The sequence below is a fragment of the Morchella importuna genome, assembly GCF_003444635.1.
Source record: "Morchella importuna strain M04M26 chromosome Unknown Morimp01GS007, whole genome shotgun sequence".
In the NCBI taxonomy this organism is placed as follows: Eukaryota; Fungi; Ascomycota; class Pezizomycetes; order Pezizales; family Morchellaceae; genus Morchella; species Morchella importuna.
Genome location: NW_025763404.1, coordinates 565,278 through 579,341, shown reverse-complemented (window position 1 = coordinate 579,341; position 14,064 = coordinate 565,278). Strand labels below are relative to the sequence as shown.

The window sequence follows — 14,064 nt, the reverse complement described above, 5'->3', positions numbered from 1 at the left end:
AACCAAGCAGCACTATCTATATCCGCTCATCGTCATTTTGTCTTTCGGAATTTCTTCGGTAACACAAATCAACCTCAGCTACTGCAGCAGAATTTATCTATCCTTCGAATACTTAATTGGCTTTGGTGCTTGGATTAATTATATTAGATAGTAAAAGTAAGTTCAGAGCATCATAGCTAGTGTCAGGTTCATACCATCCCTCAGCTTCCAAAATTATCACATAATTTTATACCTGTGGCCAACTTCAATACCCTATCTTCGAAATTCGATCTAGCTTTGCTACTTTACAAATATCCTTCTACCAACCCCGTCCCCTCCACCTCACTAGTATATAGGTTTAAAATGTTTTATTGAACCTTTGTTTGTATTGTCAATGCTTAAAGATTATTTATTGCCCTGCTGTATTCGATAAATCAGTATATTTGCAACTGCTGTAATATTGACGTGTGAGAGGATTCATTTATTGTGCATGAACAAAGTTGACCATTTCTAGTGCACTACAGATACTCACACACCCACGATATGGCATCGACCATGATGCCTTTAAGCCAAATCGACGAAAACCTATTTACTAGCCCACTGAGCCTTCGTCGACACTCTATTTCGTCAGCTAATTCTTGTGCGACTCCGAATTCTCCTGGAGATCCTCATACACCGAACACGACTTCACCCCGTACACCAAAGTCAGAGGCTGGAAGCTCGCCGGTATATAACGATAACGAGTTTGGGAACTTCATGATGAGATTTCAGGGACTGAAATCACAATATGGGTCGCAATCGATTGCCCCTAATCTACTTACTATGAGTAATTCTCATTGCGATAACCACGACGCAAGCTCATTGTATGATCCACATGAGGACCTCCTTCAGCCACATCAATTGGAACAAATCGGTCAGGTTTTCCCCCAACCGCTCCATAGTCAACAACCGCAGTGCAATAATCAATTACAGTCGATGCCATATATAAACGGCTGTTCACCACCATATCAATGGGGTCACGAAAATAACCCTGGGGCCGCTGCAATGACTGCCCTGCAATGTGCGAGAGAAAAGTACGAGGAGGATGACGAAGAAATGCTGGATGAAGATTCGCAACAGTCTTCACCTCCACCTACTGTCAACTATTTACCGTCGTTGCAGCGAGCTCCTAGCAAGATTAGAGGACAACGACGCCGCCGCAGTACCATGCGTCGAACAGATCAAGACGAAGATGACGAGAACGGTCAGGAAGGGGATGGTTATCTTGTACTCGTATCATCTGCAAATATGCCTCACATGTGTAAAGAGAAGGGGTGTCTAAGAAAATTTAAACGCCCAGAACACCTTCGTCGTCACGCACGGACCCATACTCAGGAACGGCCTTATAAGTGCGGTGTCTGTGGTCGGCCTTTCTCGCGGAGTGACAACCTCAAAGCCCACCTAAGAACCCACATGAAGCCCGGAGGTAGGAACCAGTACGTTGCGGGTCTGCAAATGTTGTAATGGGCATAGTACTGCGGTTTGTTTATATGTTTGTGTTTTTTGTTATATATACCACTTCCGTTTCATTAGTACTCCATTCATGTGGATCATATTTTTGTATGTAACTCTAAGATATGAGTTTTTATTTGACGCTTTTCTGGCTGGTTTAGTGGATCTTCTATATTTTCACATGTACTTTTTTTCTTTCTTTTTGTTCTTCTAATTAGGAAGATTTACTATCTGCGGTGTCTGGGTGGCCTACATGTTTTGGGATCGAGCTTTTTTTTCTTTATGTTTACGTTCTCTTATTTTTGGGGGTTAAAAGAGCGGATAAGAGTCGATTTCTCTAGCAGCCGTGGAAATGCATCAATTTTGACGTTTCCCATACAAAAAGTTGCGAGGTACACATTATTTGATGCAATAATCGACCTACTGTGTGTTAAAGGCATTCCTGTCCCACTACCGACAATTTACCAACACCTTTACTGATGTATTTACCTGTTAAAGGCAATAAGTTACGACTTTACTGACGACATTCCCGTTAAAGGCATGTTAAAGGCATGTTAAAGGCAAAAGAAATGATGGTTTCCGGTGTTTCCCGTTTTCCGCCGGAAAATCAATGAAGCCCCTCCTCTATATCTCGAGATAGTTGAGTCCACAAATAGAATATTTCGGTGGGGTCATCAAATGGTATCTGGCATCAATGGACTTGTAACAGTTGGGGAATACAATTTCATTTTGGTGGATCTATTGTTTGGCATGTACATGCAGGGTATTCTGACTTGATGCTTCAGGTATAATAGTAGGATACTCTGTGATGATTCGTCTCATTGGCGGTGGCATTGGTCCATCATGTGAAGCATCACCGGTGGGCAAATTAAAGCTTATCCCCCTTTGATACACCCAAAATGAGTGACAAAATCGTGACAGGTAAAGGTGTCAGTAAAGTCGTCAGTTAAATCGTCTGTAAAGTCGTCCGATTTCCCTTAAAACGACTTTCCCTCCACCAAAATATTGACATTTCCCAGCGAGAATTAGGACCCCAGAAACGGCTTTCCCGACGACTTTACTAAATTATTCTAGGTACACATTTCCACGGCGTCTAGAGTTTTCCTGTGGTAATCATCGGATTAACATGTAGTTCGCAATACACAATGTCCTTAGTTTACATACAAGCTTAAGTTACAAGAGTACATGTATATAGGTATATCTCTGTAGCGGATTGCTGAGATTGGTTCAGTGGTCCAGCCGGCCGGCCTTGACAGCTTTACCAATTCCGAGTCAGCCACCATACGGCTCATCTTGTTAATTGAGATGTTACCGCCATAAGTCAATCGGGATGGCTCCACCCGCTGAACTACCCTAAATTCTGCGCCGGCTTGGATTACCTAAATTCCTCGCCGGTCAAAGTCAATGATATGAGGGTCTCTTTTAGATGGGCATGGGATGTAGTACTTGATAGTTAATCGCTCAACTATTCAACCTAAATGGATCAACCAACATGTGGCACGTGCTGTAGGAGGGGCAGAGTCTACTGGGGATCGAAATTCAGAGTGTGAGAAAGAAGCAAAAAAAAGAAAACTTCTGGCGGTTGAGTATGGATCTCTGGAGTGCAGTATGTACAGATGTGTTATTTTGACATCCCATCAACTGATAATGATTGTCTCGGGAGATCGGTGTCTATGTATCGAGAGAGCTCTACATCCAATCAATATTGGAGAATTGCTCGAACACTGCATCAAGGCGTGCCACACCATATAACATTAGGGGGCTTTCTTTGAGATTCCAACCACATATGTGCAATTAACTTCTCTCGAGGTACGCTTTTTTCTCCCGCCGATCAACTCCATTTGTTCAAGAGATAAGTGTTGACATGTACGTGGCAGAAAACGAATTCAGTACACATGTTTATTCTTTTGTCGATTCTTGGGGTCTAGACCTGGCCAGGGGGTTATGTAATCCGATCAGGCCCCCACCATGAGATGAACCATCAACAGTATTAGATCGCGCGTCTTGTAAACGAGGCAAAAAAAAAACGCCCTGACCGATTGCATGATTTTGCCGCGACACGCGGGACCCGCCATAGATTAGCTTGGTCCCTTTTGTCATTCAGCCTTTGGTCGTTTTTTTTATGCGCCATTCGGATCACATGACATCACTCGTCCGACCTATCGTCAGTCTTGGCACAAAAAATGCTTGACATTTGTAAATTGTGCGAAAGGAGGCCAGTCGTTTTAACAGGAAGAAGTTTAGTCGCTTAGAACTCTTCCCAGTCGCAAGAGAGTTTTTCTTTTATTTCTAGTCTTGGTCCTTCTGCTATTTTCATAAGCCAATCAATCAATTTAATCGTGCCTACATAATATTGTACCGGCTGAAATACATTAAAAATGTCGTGTAAAAATGTCGTGTAAAATCAGAAGATTTCATATACATGTATGTTGCTCAACTCCCAGGAATCAATCAGCCACAACCTAACTCACCAGCGATACCAAGATTATTACTTCTCATTTTCGACTCTCAGTTCTTTTACGATCTCTCCTGCAATATGGTGTGCTATGGCCATCACAGTAATCATCGGGTTGACTCCACTTGCGCTGGGGAAAACACTCGAATCTGCCAGAAATAGCCCCTCTGATCCCCACACCTTACCTTTATCATTGACCACGGAATCAACTTCATCACTCCCCATCCTGCAACTCCCCATTTGATGTGCGCTTATAAAACTAGATTGCGGCAATGGCAATCCATAATCTTCTAGTTTTTTAAGCCACCGTTGAAACCGCTTGTCGTTGATACCGGGATCGTCAAACTTTCTTTCCTCCTCTTCGACAGGTGTTTGTAGGCTATCGTTACAAAAGAGTATCTCGAGTACTTTTTCAAGCTCTTCATTTTCCTCTTCTTTCTCTAATGCAAGCTCTTCGGCAGTAGGATTTCGTTTGAATGTAGGCATTCCCGAGTGGTAAGGAACAATTTCCTCTGCACCTTCGATGAACAAGAGCTTTGATAGTGCAACAACGCCCTTTAACAGCATCGCCCGATCATCCGCACTGGGGGTGTAACTAATTCGCGGCATTCCAGTTGCTGGATCACAGTAAACTCTACCTGGATCCTTTTCTTTGAGTAATACCAGGAAACACCCTGCCCGATGGTGGTTCAAGATATGCCTCTTGAGCTGCACGTGATCGTTGAAAGGGAACGTGCGCATCCATATCAAAGGCGGCATAACGGAGGTTTCTAGCTTAACGCCATGTCCGAGACCATCGAGATTTTCAAACTCGGTACAAGCGCTTGTCAGGATAGAGCCAGACATAGGGTTTGTAGGGGTAGGGAAGAAACCAGTCATGAGGCAGACGGGATGGGCGTGGAAATTTTTCCCAATATTTGGGTTCTACAAATATTGTTAGAAAGACTCCCTGAACTCTGCATAGGGAATTACTTGCAGTTAACCCACTCCTTATCAAGATGGCGGGAGAATGTATGCTCCCGCCACTGATAATAACCTTTTTGGCTTTGATGATTACTTTTACCGTCCTACCTCCCTGAATCTTAGCACCCCATGTACCCTCCACGCCTATTGCTTTTGTCTTCTTTTCGTCTGAGAAGATGATTTTATCGATGTAAAAGTCTTGTATAAATTTGGTGCCGGCTTTTGCTGCGTCTGGAAGCCACGTTTGGGTTCTACATCGATGTTTCAGGCTCATAAGAGACATCCTCTCAAAATATCCAAATAAAATTGCAGAAACTTACGTCCCCATCTTTCTTCCTTCGCTTGCCCCCCTCCCTCCACAACCGAAACAGCAGAACCCGTCATCATGAGTTCTGTGCCGCTTAACCTCCCCATCCAGCGGAGCCCCAATATTCTGCGGTACGGTGATTGCTCTCCAACCAAGTTTTCGAGAACCTTCGAGAATAACTCTGTTCCGATGGTTATGCTCAATTTCATCAGTGACACCCATACGATTACAGACGTAATCCATGCATTTCTGGTAGTCTTGTGACATAAAGAACGGTAGGCCGTTTTTGGTTGCCCATTCTTCCCTAACGTAACCTTGAGTCTAGAATTGATATCAGTATCATTTTTTTTCTAGAGAATTTCTATGGTTAGTACTTGTAAACTTGCCGCCCAATTAACCATGCCGCCGCCCCCAAAAGTAGTACCTGCAGCAAAGGCGATACTGCCATCATCGGAAGTCAATGTCATTCCTGCCTCGAATATCTCTTCAAGGGCTTGGAGCTCAGGCAGTGGGAGTTGATCCGTTGGATACCTGTTTTTTGGTCACATCAGCGGGAGAAACCCTAAACGAAGCTATCGAATATACCAAATGCCCTTTTCTACCACCACAACTTTGTATCCCTCTTTTGCTAACCTCGCTGCTGCCACAGCTCCACCACAGCCAGATCCGACAATTACCACGTCATATTCAATCTCTTTTAAATCTTCTACACCTTGGTTTCCTGTGCTTGATGAAAAGTCGAGGAATTCGAATTGATGGAATGGTCGATATTTTTCATTTACTTGGTCAGAGTAAATCTCTCCAGCTATCCTTCCGATTCTCGCTTTGTGCCCAAGAGCACCATGAAGTACATCTTTGGATATGGATCTAGACCATACAGTCTTGGTGATCGCGACTATCGCTTTGGCAAATGCTCGTATAGGTGGGAATAGAACAATCGAGGCAGGGTTGAGCCAGAAACGAATAAGCCCTCCCCGTTTATCAAGGGACTGTAAGTGGAAAAGTGTTGATGAGTATGTCAACAGAACGCACCCCGGAACAGAACTACGATTGATAGATCAGTAATTTGTACACAGCTAGGACATGGAAGAATAATACTTGAGCAAATCTAGCACCGCAGCAAATTGATCGACCGTTTTTCGTGGAAGCCTGGTGCTTAGGAAAACATCCAGACATTTCCGAAACTCTATGTTTGAATAATTGCTCTCACTTGCTGCAACGGCTTTGATAGACTCCGGGTCGGCCCCAGCCGGGGCTTCAGCTAAAATAGACTGAATCTCTTTTTGGTCGAGAGTCTGAAAGACCACTGATGTAAGGGCGTATAATGTGATCCATTGTGAGGGTTTCAAGAGAGGAGAGAAGTCGTGTGGGTGATCTAGTGGTGATGGCATTATAAGTTTGGGTACGCGATGAGGGGGTCGTTTGGCGACAGGAGGTGACGTTGATATAAGCTATTATTCTCTAAGCTTGTGATACCTAGGTCTAACTACATGTATTCACTTCGGGAGTAGATTTCGGTATGCAGGACGAATGAAAAGTCTACGTCTACGGCGATCGCCGTGGGGATAATCAACGGTTCGGGAAGACTGCGCGGCCAAGGAAAATCCTCCTAACAATTGCTGACTAGGGGTTGGCCCGGCGTTACCACCGCGATGATTGACGACTTAGATGTTATAACGTTTTTAACCTGGCACCATTTGGCTGTGAGCAAATTTGGTTGTGGTTATGTTGCCGAGCCTTTCGTCCCCAAAGTTTATATGTAGGCTTGCCATTCACACAGTACGTTACCGGTATACGGTAATTGAAGATAAACATCTTGGCACAAATAATCATCATTCCATGATCCAGTCGATTCGTCTGGGACCGTATATACATGTAAACTGACATGCATGTTCTTTGAAAAGCGGCCCTGAGCTGGTCTCCTTATAGCTACATGTATTCTACAAATTTTCTGAGAAGCAGAAATCATTGACCCTTGAGTATATACTTAGTCTTTCATGATCGCGGAGGATGTTCACTGTGCAATTCCTTAAGTTTATGATCAAATTCATAGGTCACATTTCCCCACAAAGTTATATCGATTACACACACGAAGTAAAGCGTATAATATAATTATTAACCGAATTTCCTGGTGAGAAGACATAGTTTTGTGTTGGGATGAATGATCTCCCCTGAAGATTGACCATGTTAAATTTTCCGATAGTAATTTTTTAATAATACCAGGTGTTTTGAGAAGCCAGGACTTTACAGTTCAAAATGCACGATTCCGTCACTCTGATATATAATTGAGACACGAGCTTTTCAGACTTGAGTTTCCATGTAGTATTGTAAACTCCATCCCTCTAGAGTTTGATTAACCATCCCTTCGCTATACAGGCCGTATCAAATTGTTCCCTGAGCAGGTTTTCTATCGGGATAAGGATCAAAAATATATGCTTAGTTTCATCTCAGTACTATCTTCTCTCGAGTATCGCTGCCTTGGGCCAAGGCTATCCCTATACACGTACGACTACATATTAAGAGAGTACTTAAGTATCGATTAAGTGAAGGGAAGTGTATATATTAAGATTAGAAAATACTTTCATGAGCGTTTCGCTAATATAGATAGGCAAATGTGGAAAAGCGGCAGTACCAGTTTGGATCTTATATGTATATTGGATCTTTATAGAATCTCGCTCCTCCTACTATATATGTATAGTTCTCGTTCAAGAATCATGGGACAACGCAACCGCGAGTTGCTACAGGGGCTTGTCCCAGGATTTTTGACATGGAGTTATACATGTAGTTGTGGTAACAGCTTTTCTGCTTTGAAGGGGACTGATGCTTTTTAAATGCCAATGTAGCCACCAAGGTTCCCTCCGAGACCATGGTTCCATCAATCTCGGAAGTTCCCTTAATTAAATAGAGAGTCGATGACGCATCTCTACGTACATGTATCTATACATGTAGTCTCGTACCCATCCCCTACTTCTTAGCAGCCAGTATACATGTATTCTATTGCGATAACAGGTGCCGCGATCGAACCAGGTTGGCCACGTACAAGGTGCCACGCTAGTTAAATAGGCTATGCCCTTGGAAACCTTATTTTGACGTCCAAATATTGTTACGTCCCGATCAGCACACCCATGGCTCAGCCCGCTCTGGCATACTATGTACGTATTCACACGCCAGTGCCGTAACAATGCGCTAGGAGTACAGTCCAATATTTCCTGGGGTCATCGATCTCAACCAGCGCACCAGGTTCGTCTTTCCAGACCTAGAAAGCGCTGCATCTTTGGAGGGCGCTGACATTTAAATTTATCCTGACAGGCCTCACAGATAGATAAAGCAGCGCTAGCACGATGAATACATATAACAAGTTGCTCGTAGGAGAAAAGTACGATACTACAGTGCAATGTATCTATTGATCACCTGCTTACTCAAAAAATGATGCCGAGAACCGACAATGACCAAGGACTAACTAAACTTCCTAGTACTATAGCTATATAGTGCGACTGGAGTAACGGAACTCAGGGACAACGACAATTATACTCAATTTAACGTTTATAATTGTCTAGAAGTGGTACATAGTTGATATATGGTTTTGAAACTGCTAGATCTATATATATACACAAGTAGTTTCCAGCCTTCGGCCGGTACTATATGTATATCAATCAGTCCAATATACAGGCAAGCCGCTTTGCGGCTTATTTCTCTTTTGCCTGGCAGGCAAAGTCCATCACTATATCTAGATCTGCTCTGGTTAACATGTGCCTTTTCTGATATCCCCGATATATCAACGGATAGGTCAGACCATTTCTCCAGTTAAAACTACAGGTATATCCCTTTAGCAGCCACCAAGCTGCTAAAATCGAACTACTAACCGATTCCCAGAACCAGTAGAAACCTTATTGACACTCTGACAACACTCAGCACAATACCCTATGTTAATATCCAACACAACATGTTTCAAGTGGAACAAAAACAGCTCTCAATGGACCAATCAGAAGACTATAAAAGCGCATTGCATATGCAGGTTATAATTATATACTTATTAGATATAGATGAGCCACATTCTAATCTCGTGCACTCCGAATTTTCATCATGTAAAGCCTTTATTACTAATGATTGATAATTCATTAATTCTTTGCAGCCCGGGGCATTTACCACTAACTGTAACGTGTAATAGAACATCACAATTAGAAGATATTCAGCACTAACCAAAGAGTTACTCGATTGAGTAATCAACTTTACTGTAGCATTTACGGGTATAGAGTACCCGATCTGCAGATCAATCTAAACCGACTGACCCGGAAAGTCTTGAAATTAATATATCCTTACTGAAAATAGGTAGGTGTTCGATCAATGATAAGAAAAATCCTTATATATACGCAGCATTGAACAGTCAAACGTCTTACGTCAAGGAAGTCAACCTCGGGATATATTCAACACGATAAGTAGCATGCATGTGTGTGTGCGTACCGCCTTTGCGCTCCCTATTCACAGAGAATCAATCATATCAAACAAAATATTTAAATCAAGCACTTTCCGAAAAACTAGTATTAAAAGAACCTAGACCCCCTTCTAAAGGAAGGTGAATGCCAGAAATAGGGATCACTTCGTCCCCTTCATCTTCAATGGAAGATCTTGCAATCTACAGGTACGCTCATGTAGAATTGATGGCTCGACTAAACAATAATAAGTCTGTTAAAATTAGCAATGATCTGGCGGACTTGAGTGAGATCATGTCCCCCACAGTGTGACCTGACGAAGACCGCCCGAATGCATACCGTGTGATGGCTCCTACTCTCGGCTCTTGCTTAATCCGCCCCCGATCTAGCTTATATTAGCAGAGACTACTAATATGCATAACTCTCTTCGGAGATTGATCCATGCGTATAAATGCAGTTACCTGCATCATTGATCTATCCAAATCTGGAAGGTTTCCGGGCGAATTCGGACTTCTATGCTAAGTACAAGCTTCATATATATATCGAGTGAGAATAAGTATTCAGAATCGCTTGAAATTGCTACATGAATTGTTAACTACCTACGCGCTAGTATTTCTAGTTTCGAGATCTAAGACGCCCGCGCGCAGTGTAGGGCCAAAGCTATGCAAGTATACATAGTGTACTGGTGAACCCAGCTACAGGCTTTTTGCAATACACTGCTATCGCATAGGCCTAGGTCCGGAGTCGAATAATAGATCTTCATAGACAAGGTTGATGACCGTTAAAGTTGAGATCTGAGCCGGTGCGGGAAATTAATCTTATCAGTATACAAACACTTTATGGGTTCCTATCTCATTCACTTGACCAACTTTATCCACTAAAGAACGAGCATAATAGATTGACTTCTGCAGGGATTAATCCAACGCGTTATTTGCCAAATTTCTGAAAGCCACTGGATACAGGTAATGGCGAGGTAAGTTTGGAAGCTAGAAACAATCGTGTAGGTAGGTAGTCTACTTGGCTGTCCCCAAAGAAGTAAGGCCTTAGAGTTGTCGTGCGTCATTGAATCATACAAGCCACTGCCGATCCCAGGAATGAAGGACGGGATTGGTTGGCCGTTGAACGCCTCTAATCAAATTAGATTGTGTGGCGTAGTTTATCACACCCAAAACGCCCAACGTTGCAACTCTCTTTAGATAGAGTTGGGCAGGGAACCGTTTGCGGGGAAGGTACATACATTAAGCACACCTCGGCCGGGACCGAGGACATTTTTTGGCAGGTAAATAGATTAAGGGCCGTTGATACCTACATGTACTTAACTACTAACTACATGTACTTGAGAGGGCCGGTGGTTATAGGTAAGCGCTTGCAATGTCTTGCGGTCGCCGTATTTATTACAGTGAAAGCTATGACCGAGGGAGCAACAGGCTCGATCAAAGGTACATGGTGAGCTATTACCACATGTACGTATAGTCATTATAATTGGATGAAAGAGTATAACGCTAGCCAACTCTTGAGAATCTTTAACAGTTACCGCAGGTGGTACTACATTCTCCCCTAGGAACGTCGTGGGGCAGAGCCAATAAACGCTTATCCAGACAGATCATGAGATTTAGTGATTTCTTGGGACCTCCCTAAAGAAATCCCCTGAAGAGAACTTACTAGTTCAACTGTAGTCTCGTGCATAGTTTTCAAAGCTTGGTTCCGGATCGACAGACCAGATTGCTAGCCGCGGATACTCCAGATAGTATTTGGATGGTAACTACATCTACATGTACATGTATGACCATGAAGACTTTGATACTCCTCTCGCTCTCAGGAGATATGGGTTTGGGGGATCTTTAGTTTTGAGCTTTTAAGTTAGTATTACCAAAATCTTTATATTCACTTTCCGCATCTCACAAATATGACCACTGGATGACGTGAGAGCTCGCCCTCATTTTATGATAGGTTAATATAATACTGTACTGAAATGGTTAGAGTGGCCAAGTATCGCGGGTGCTGGTATTGGGCCCGTTTCGGAGTGCAAGCCGAGTACAAATACGATATCTCAAACATTTCAGGTTCTCCGGGTTACGCATGTCAAAGTTTGGATCGTAGCCCAAGGAGAATTATCGCCCCTGCCGTTTAGTAGTGGTGCATGTATCTAGGTTTATAGCTAGGTGCCACACTAAAAGGAAGCCTCTGCAACGGGATGCCCACCAGGACCCAACCTTCCGGATTGGTGAGAACAAACTTTCAAATGATAACGGCCTCATCCGAAAAGAGTTTCCTTTCTTTAATCAATTTGAAAGGGTTTTTGATGGGCCTCGCCGCTACCTTACTTTGGCCACACCTACTACACCTACTACACCTTCTGCCAACCATTCCAATGATATCGTGGGGTACGATAGAGATAGTACCAAACTAACCGGCCTGTTCCGCTTCTTATTGTCTCTGGCAGGTATCATGCTTGTCGATGATGGTACTGGAGATAATAAGTTTTCTCCGCTTCAAACTAGATTCGGCATGTGGGATTCACCAAACCTCAGCTACAAAATCGTATAAATACTGACGCTCCTCCAGTTACATGTACCACATCCACAGCTCAAGCATCCAATCTTGTCTCTGCCATTCGATCTGTCTATAGCACTCCAAAATGAAATTCGGATTCTCGGTCGTTTTTTCCCTGCTCGCGGTGGTGTCCGCACGTAAGTGCGGCACCCCGGAGCCAACTAAGGAGCAGCTCCAGGTCAGCGCACAGATGGCTATTGAGGCGTTGGAAAGTCCAAACTCATTCTCAGCTGCTGCGGTTGTCACTATTCCGACATACTTCCACGTTCTGAGATCCGGCACCAGCGTATCCCAAGGAAACATCCCTGATTCTGCGCTCCAGGAGCAGGTATGTATTGCATTTGGGGCCAAATTTTAATAGTATTTTTGGGGGTTAATTCTTTATTTACTGTGTAGTTGAATGTCTTGAACGAGGATTACGCTTCTACTGGCTTCCAGTTCAGCCTTCTTGGAATAACCCGCACAACCAACTCTGCCTGGTACAATGACCAGAACGAAGCCGCAATGAAGCAGTCTCTTCGCAAGGGAGATTACAAGACTCTCAATGTCTACTTCCAGAACCTAGGAGATGGTCTTCTCGGGTACTGCTACTTCCCTGAGACCGAGACTTCCAGCTCCCTCTTGTATGATGGTTGTTCCATCTTGTCTACTTCTGTTCCGGGAGGAAGTGCCACTGGTTATGATTTGGGACGTACGGCTACACACGAAATTGGGCATTGGTTTGGTAAGTAGATTGGTACCTTGCTTGCAATGGATTGTACCGACATAAGATCCACTGACCGTTTGTGCGTGGTCTACATGTAGGTCTTTACCACACTTTCCAGGGTGGATGCTCTGGCGGTGACTCTGTCTCCGACACTGCTGCTGAAGCTTCTGCTACGAGCGGATGCCCGACCTCCAAGGACACTTGCACAGGTTCTTCCTACCCTGGTGTCGATCCTATCCACAACTACATGGACTACGTAAGTTATCATCCCCATTGTATAATCTTCGGGGACATTTTACTTACACATTCATTCATGCAGTCTACCGATGTCTGCATGTACGAATTCACACCTGGACAGGCCACTAGAATGCTGCAACAGTACAACAGGTACAGAGCTTAGAGGGAATTTTTTTGTCTTTCGGCTTATGATGGATGATGGTGATGCGAGCGGGGTTGAATGTATGCTTCAGCATTGAGTGTTGAATTGGTTATTGATGTATCTGAGGGAAAATGCAATGAGCTTTATGTTTCAAACATTCTTGCGCTTCTGATGGTGGTTATGATTTTTATTACGCCACATAAATGGGAAACATAAAACAGTGAAAGTATTCAAAACTCATCTGTAAAGTTGCTCAACAGGTAGTGCGATTGCGCAACCTCATAAAAATGTTTGAACGGACGACCGCCCTCAGCCTATCCCAACGGGTAGTGTCATCATGTAGTGTCATCCAGTAACTAATACGCCTCGCCAACCTTTCTACCAGAAAAACCCAAGGTTCAGTGTATATGTAAACAAAATGAAGGAATATGACGTAGGTTTGGTGGGGGATTGTTGCTAGACTGGCTTGGCGCACGGCTCGTCACTCGCTGTCTTGACATGAGACAACTACAAACAAAGCTGGCCCACCCATGCACTTTCACGAGACTAGATAAGAGATTTGGCCATGTGGATCCGAGGGCACTACATGAAATTAACCGGGCCACGTAACATACTTTAAAAATACATGTAGTTTCACGGAAGGCGGGGCGCTGGGGGGATACATCCAATACGATGACCCCAACTTTTCAATCTTTTCTAAAGCCCCATGGCCAGATCGGGAGAGGATCTGAGGTTTATTGGGAGCTATATCAAGTGTTAGCAAACCTCGAATTAGCAACACTCTACTTAGATCATACAATA

The 14,064-nt window shown here is 43.6% G+C and overlaps 3 protein-coding genes across 3 annotated transcripts; 2 read left to right on the top strand and 1 right to left on the bottom strand.

Moving 5' to 3' along the window:
- Window positions 1-534: 534 nt before the first annotated feature.
- On the top strand, window positions 535-1,482 carry LAJ45_03343 (uncharacterized protein; the record flags this gene model as incomplete). The annotated part of the gene is made up of 1 exon (XM_046112930.1): window positions 535-1,482. The coding sequence occupies one exon, from the start codon at window positions 535-537 to the stop codon at window positions 1,480-1,482; it is 948 nt and encodes a 315-aa protein (XP_045973807.1).
- Window positions 1,483-3,958: 2,476 nt separating this feature from the next.
- Window positions 3,959-6,586, bottom strand: LAJ45_03342 (uncharacterized protein; the record flags this gene model as incomplete). Its single annotated transcript, XM_046112929.1, has 6 exons — window positions 3,959-4,849; window positions 4,902-5,139; window positions 5,209-5,516; window positions 5,570-5,726; window positions 5,781-6,239; window positions 6,294-6,586. 6 exons carry the CDS (start codon window positions 6,584-6,586, stop codon window positions 3,959-3,961), a joined length of 2,346 nt encoding a protein of 781 aa, XP_045973806.1.
- Window positions 6,587-12,263: 5,677 nt separating this feature from the next.
- Window positions 12,264-13,284, top strand: LAJ45_03341 (uncharacterized protein; the record flags this gene model as incomplete). The annotated part of the gene is made up of 4 exons (XM_046112928.1): window positions 12,264-12,506; window positions 12,575-12,902; window positions 12,983-13,140; window positions 13,204-13,284. The coding sequence occupies 4 exons, from the start codon at window positions 12,264-12,266 to the stop codon at window positions 13,282-13,284; spliced, it is 810 nt and encodes a 269-aa protein (XP_045973805.1).
- Between the last annotated feature and the right edge of the window lie 780 nt (window positions 13,285-14,064).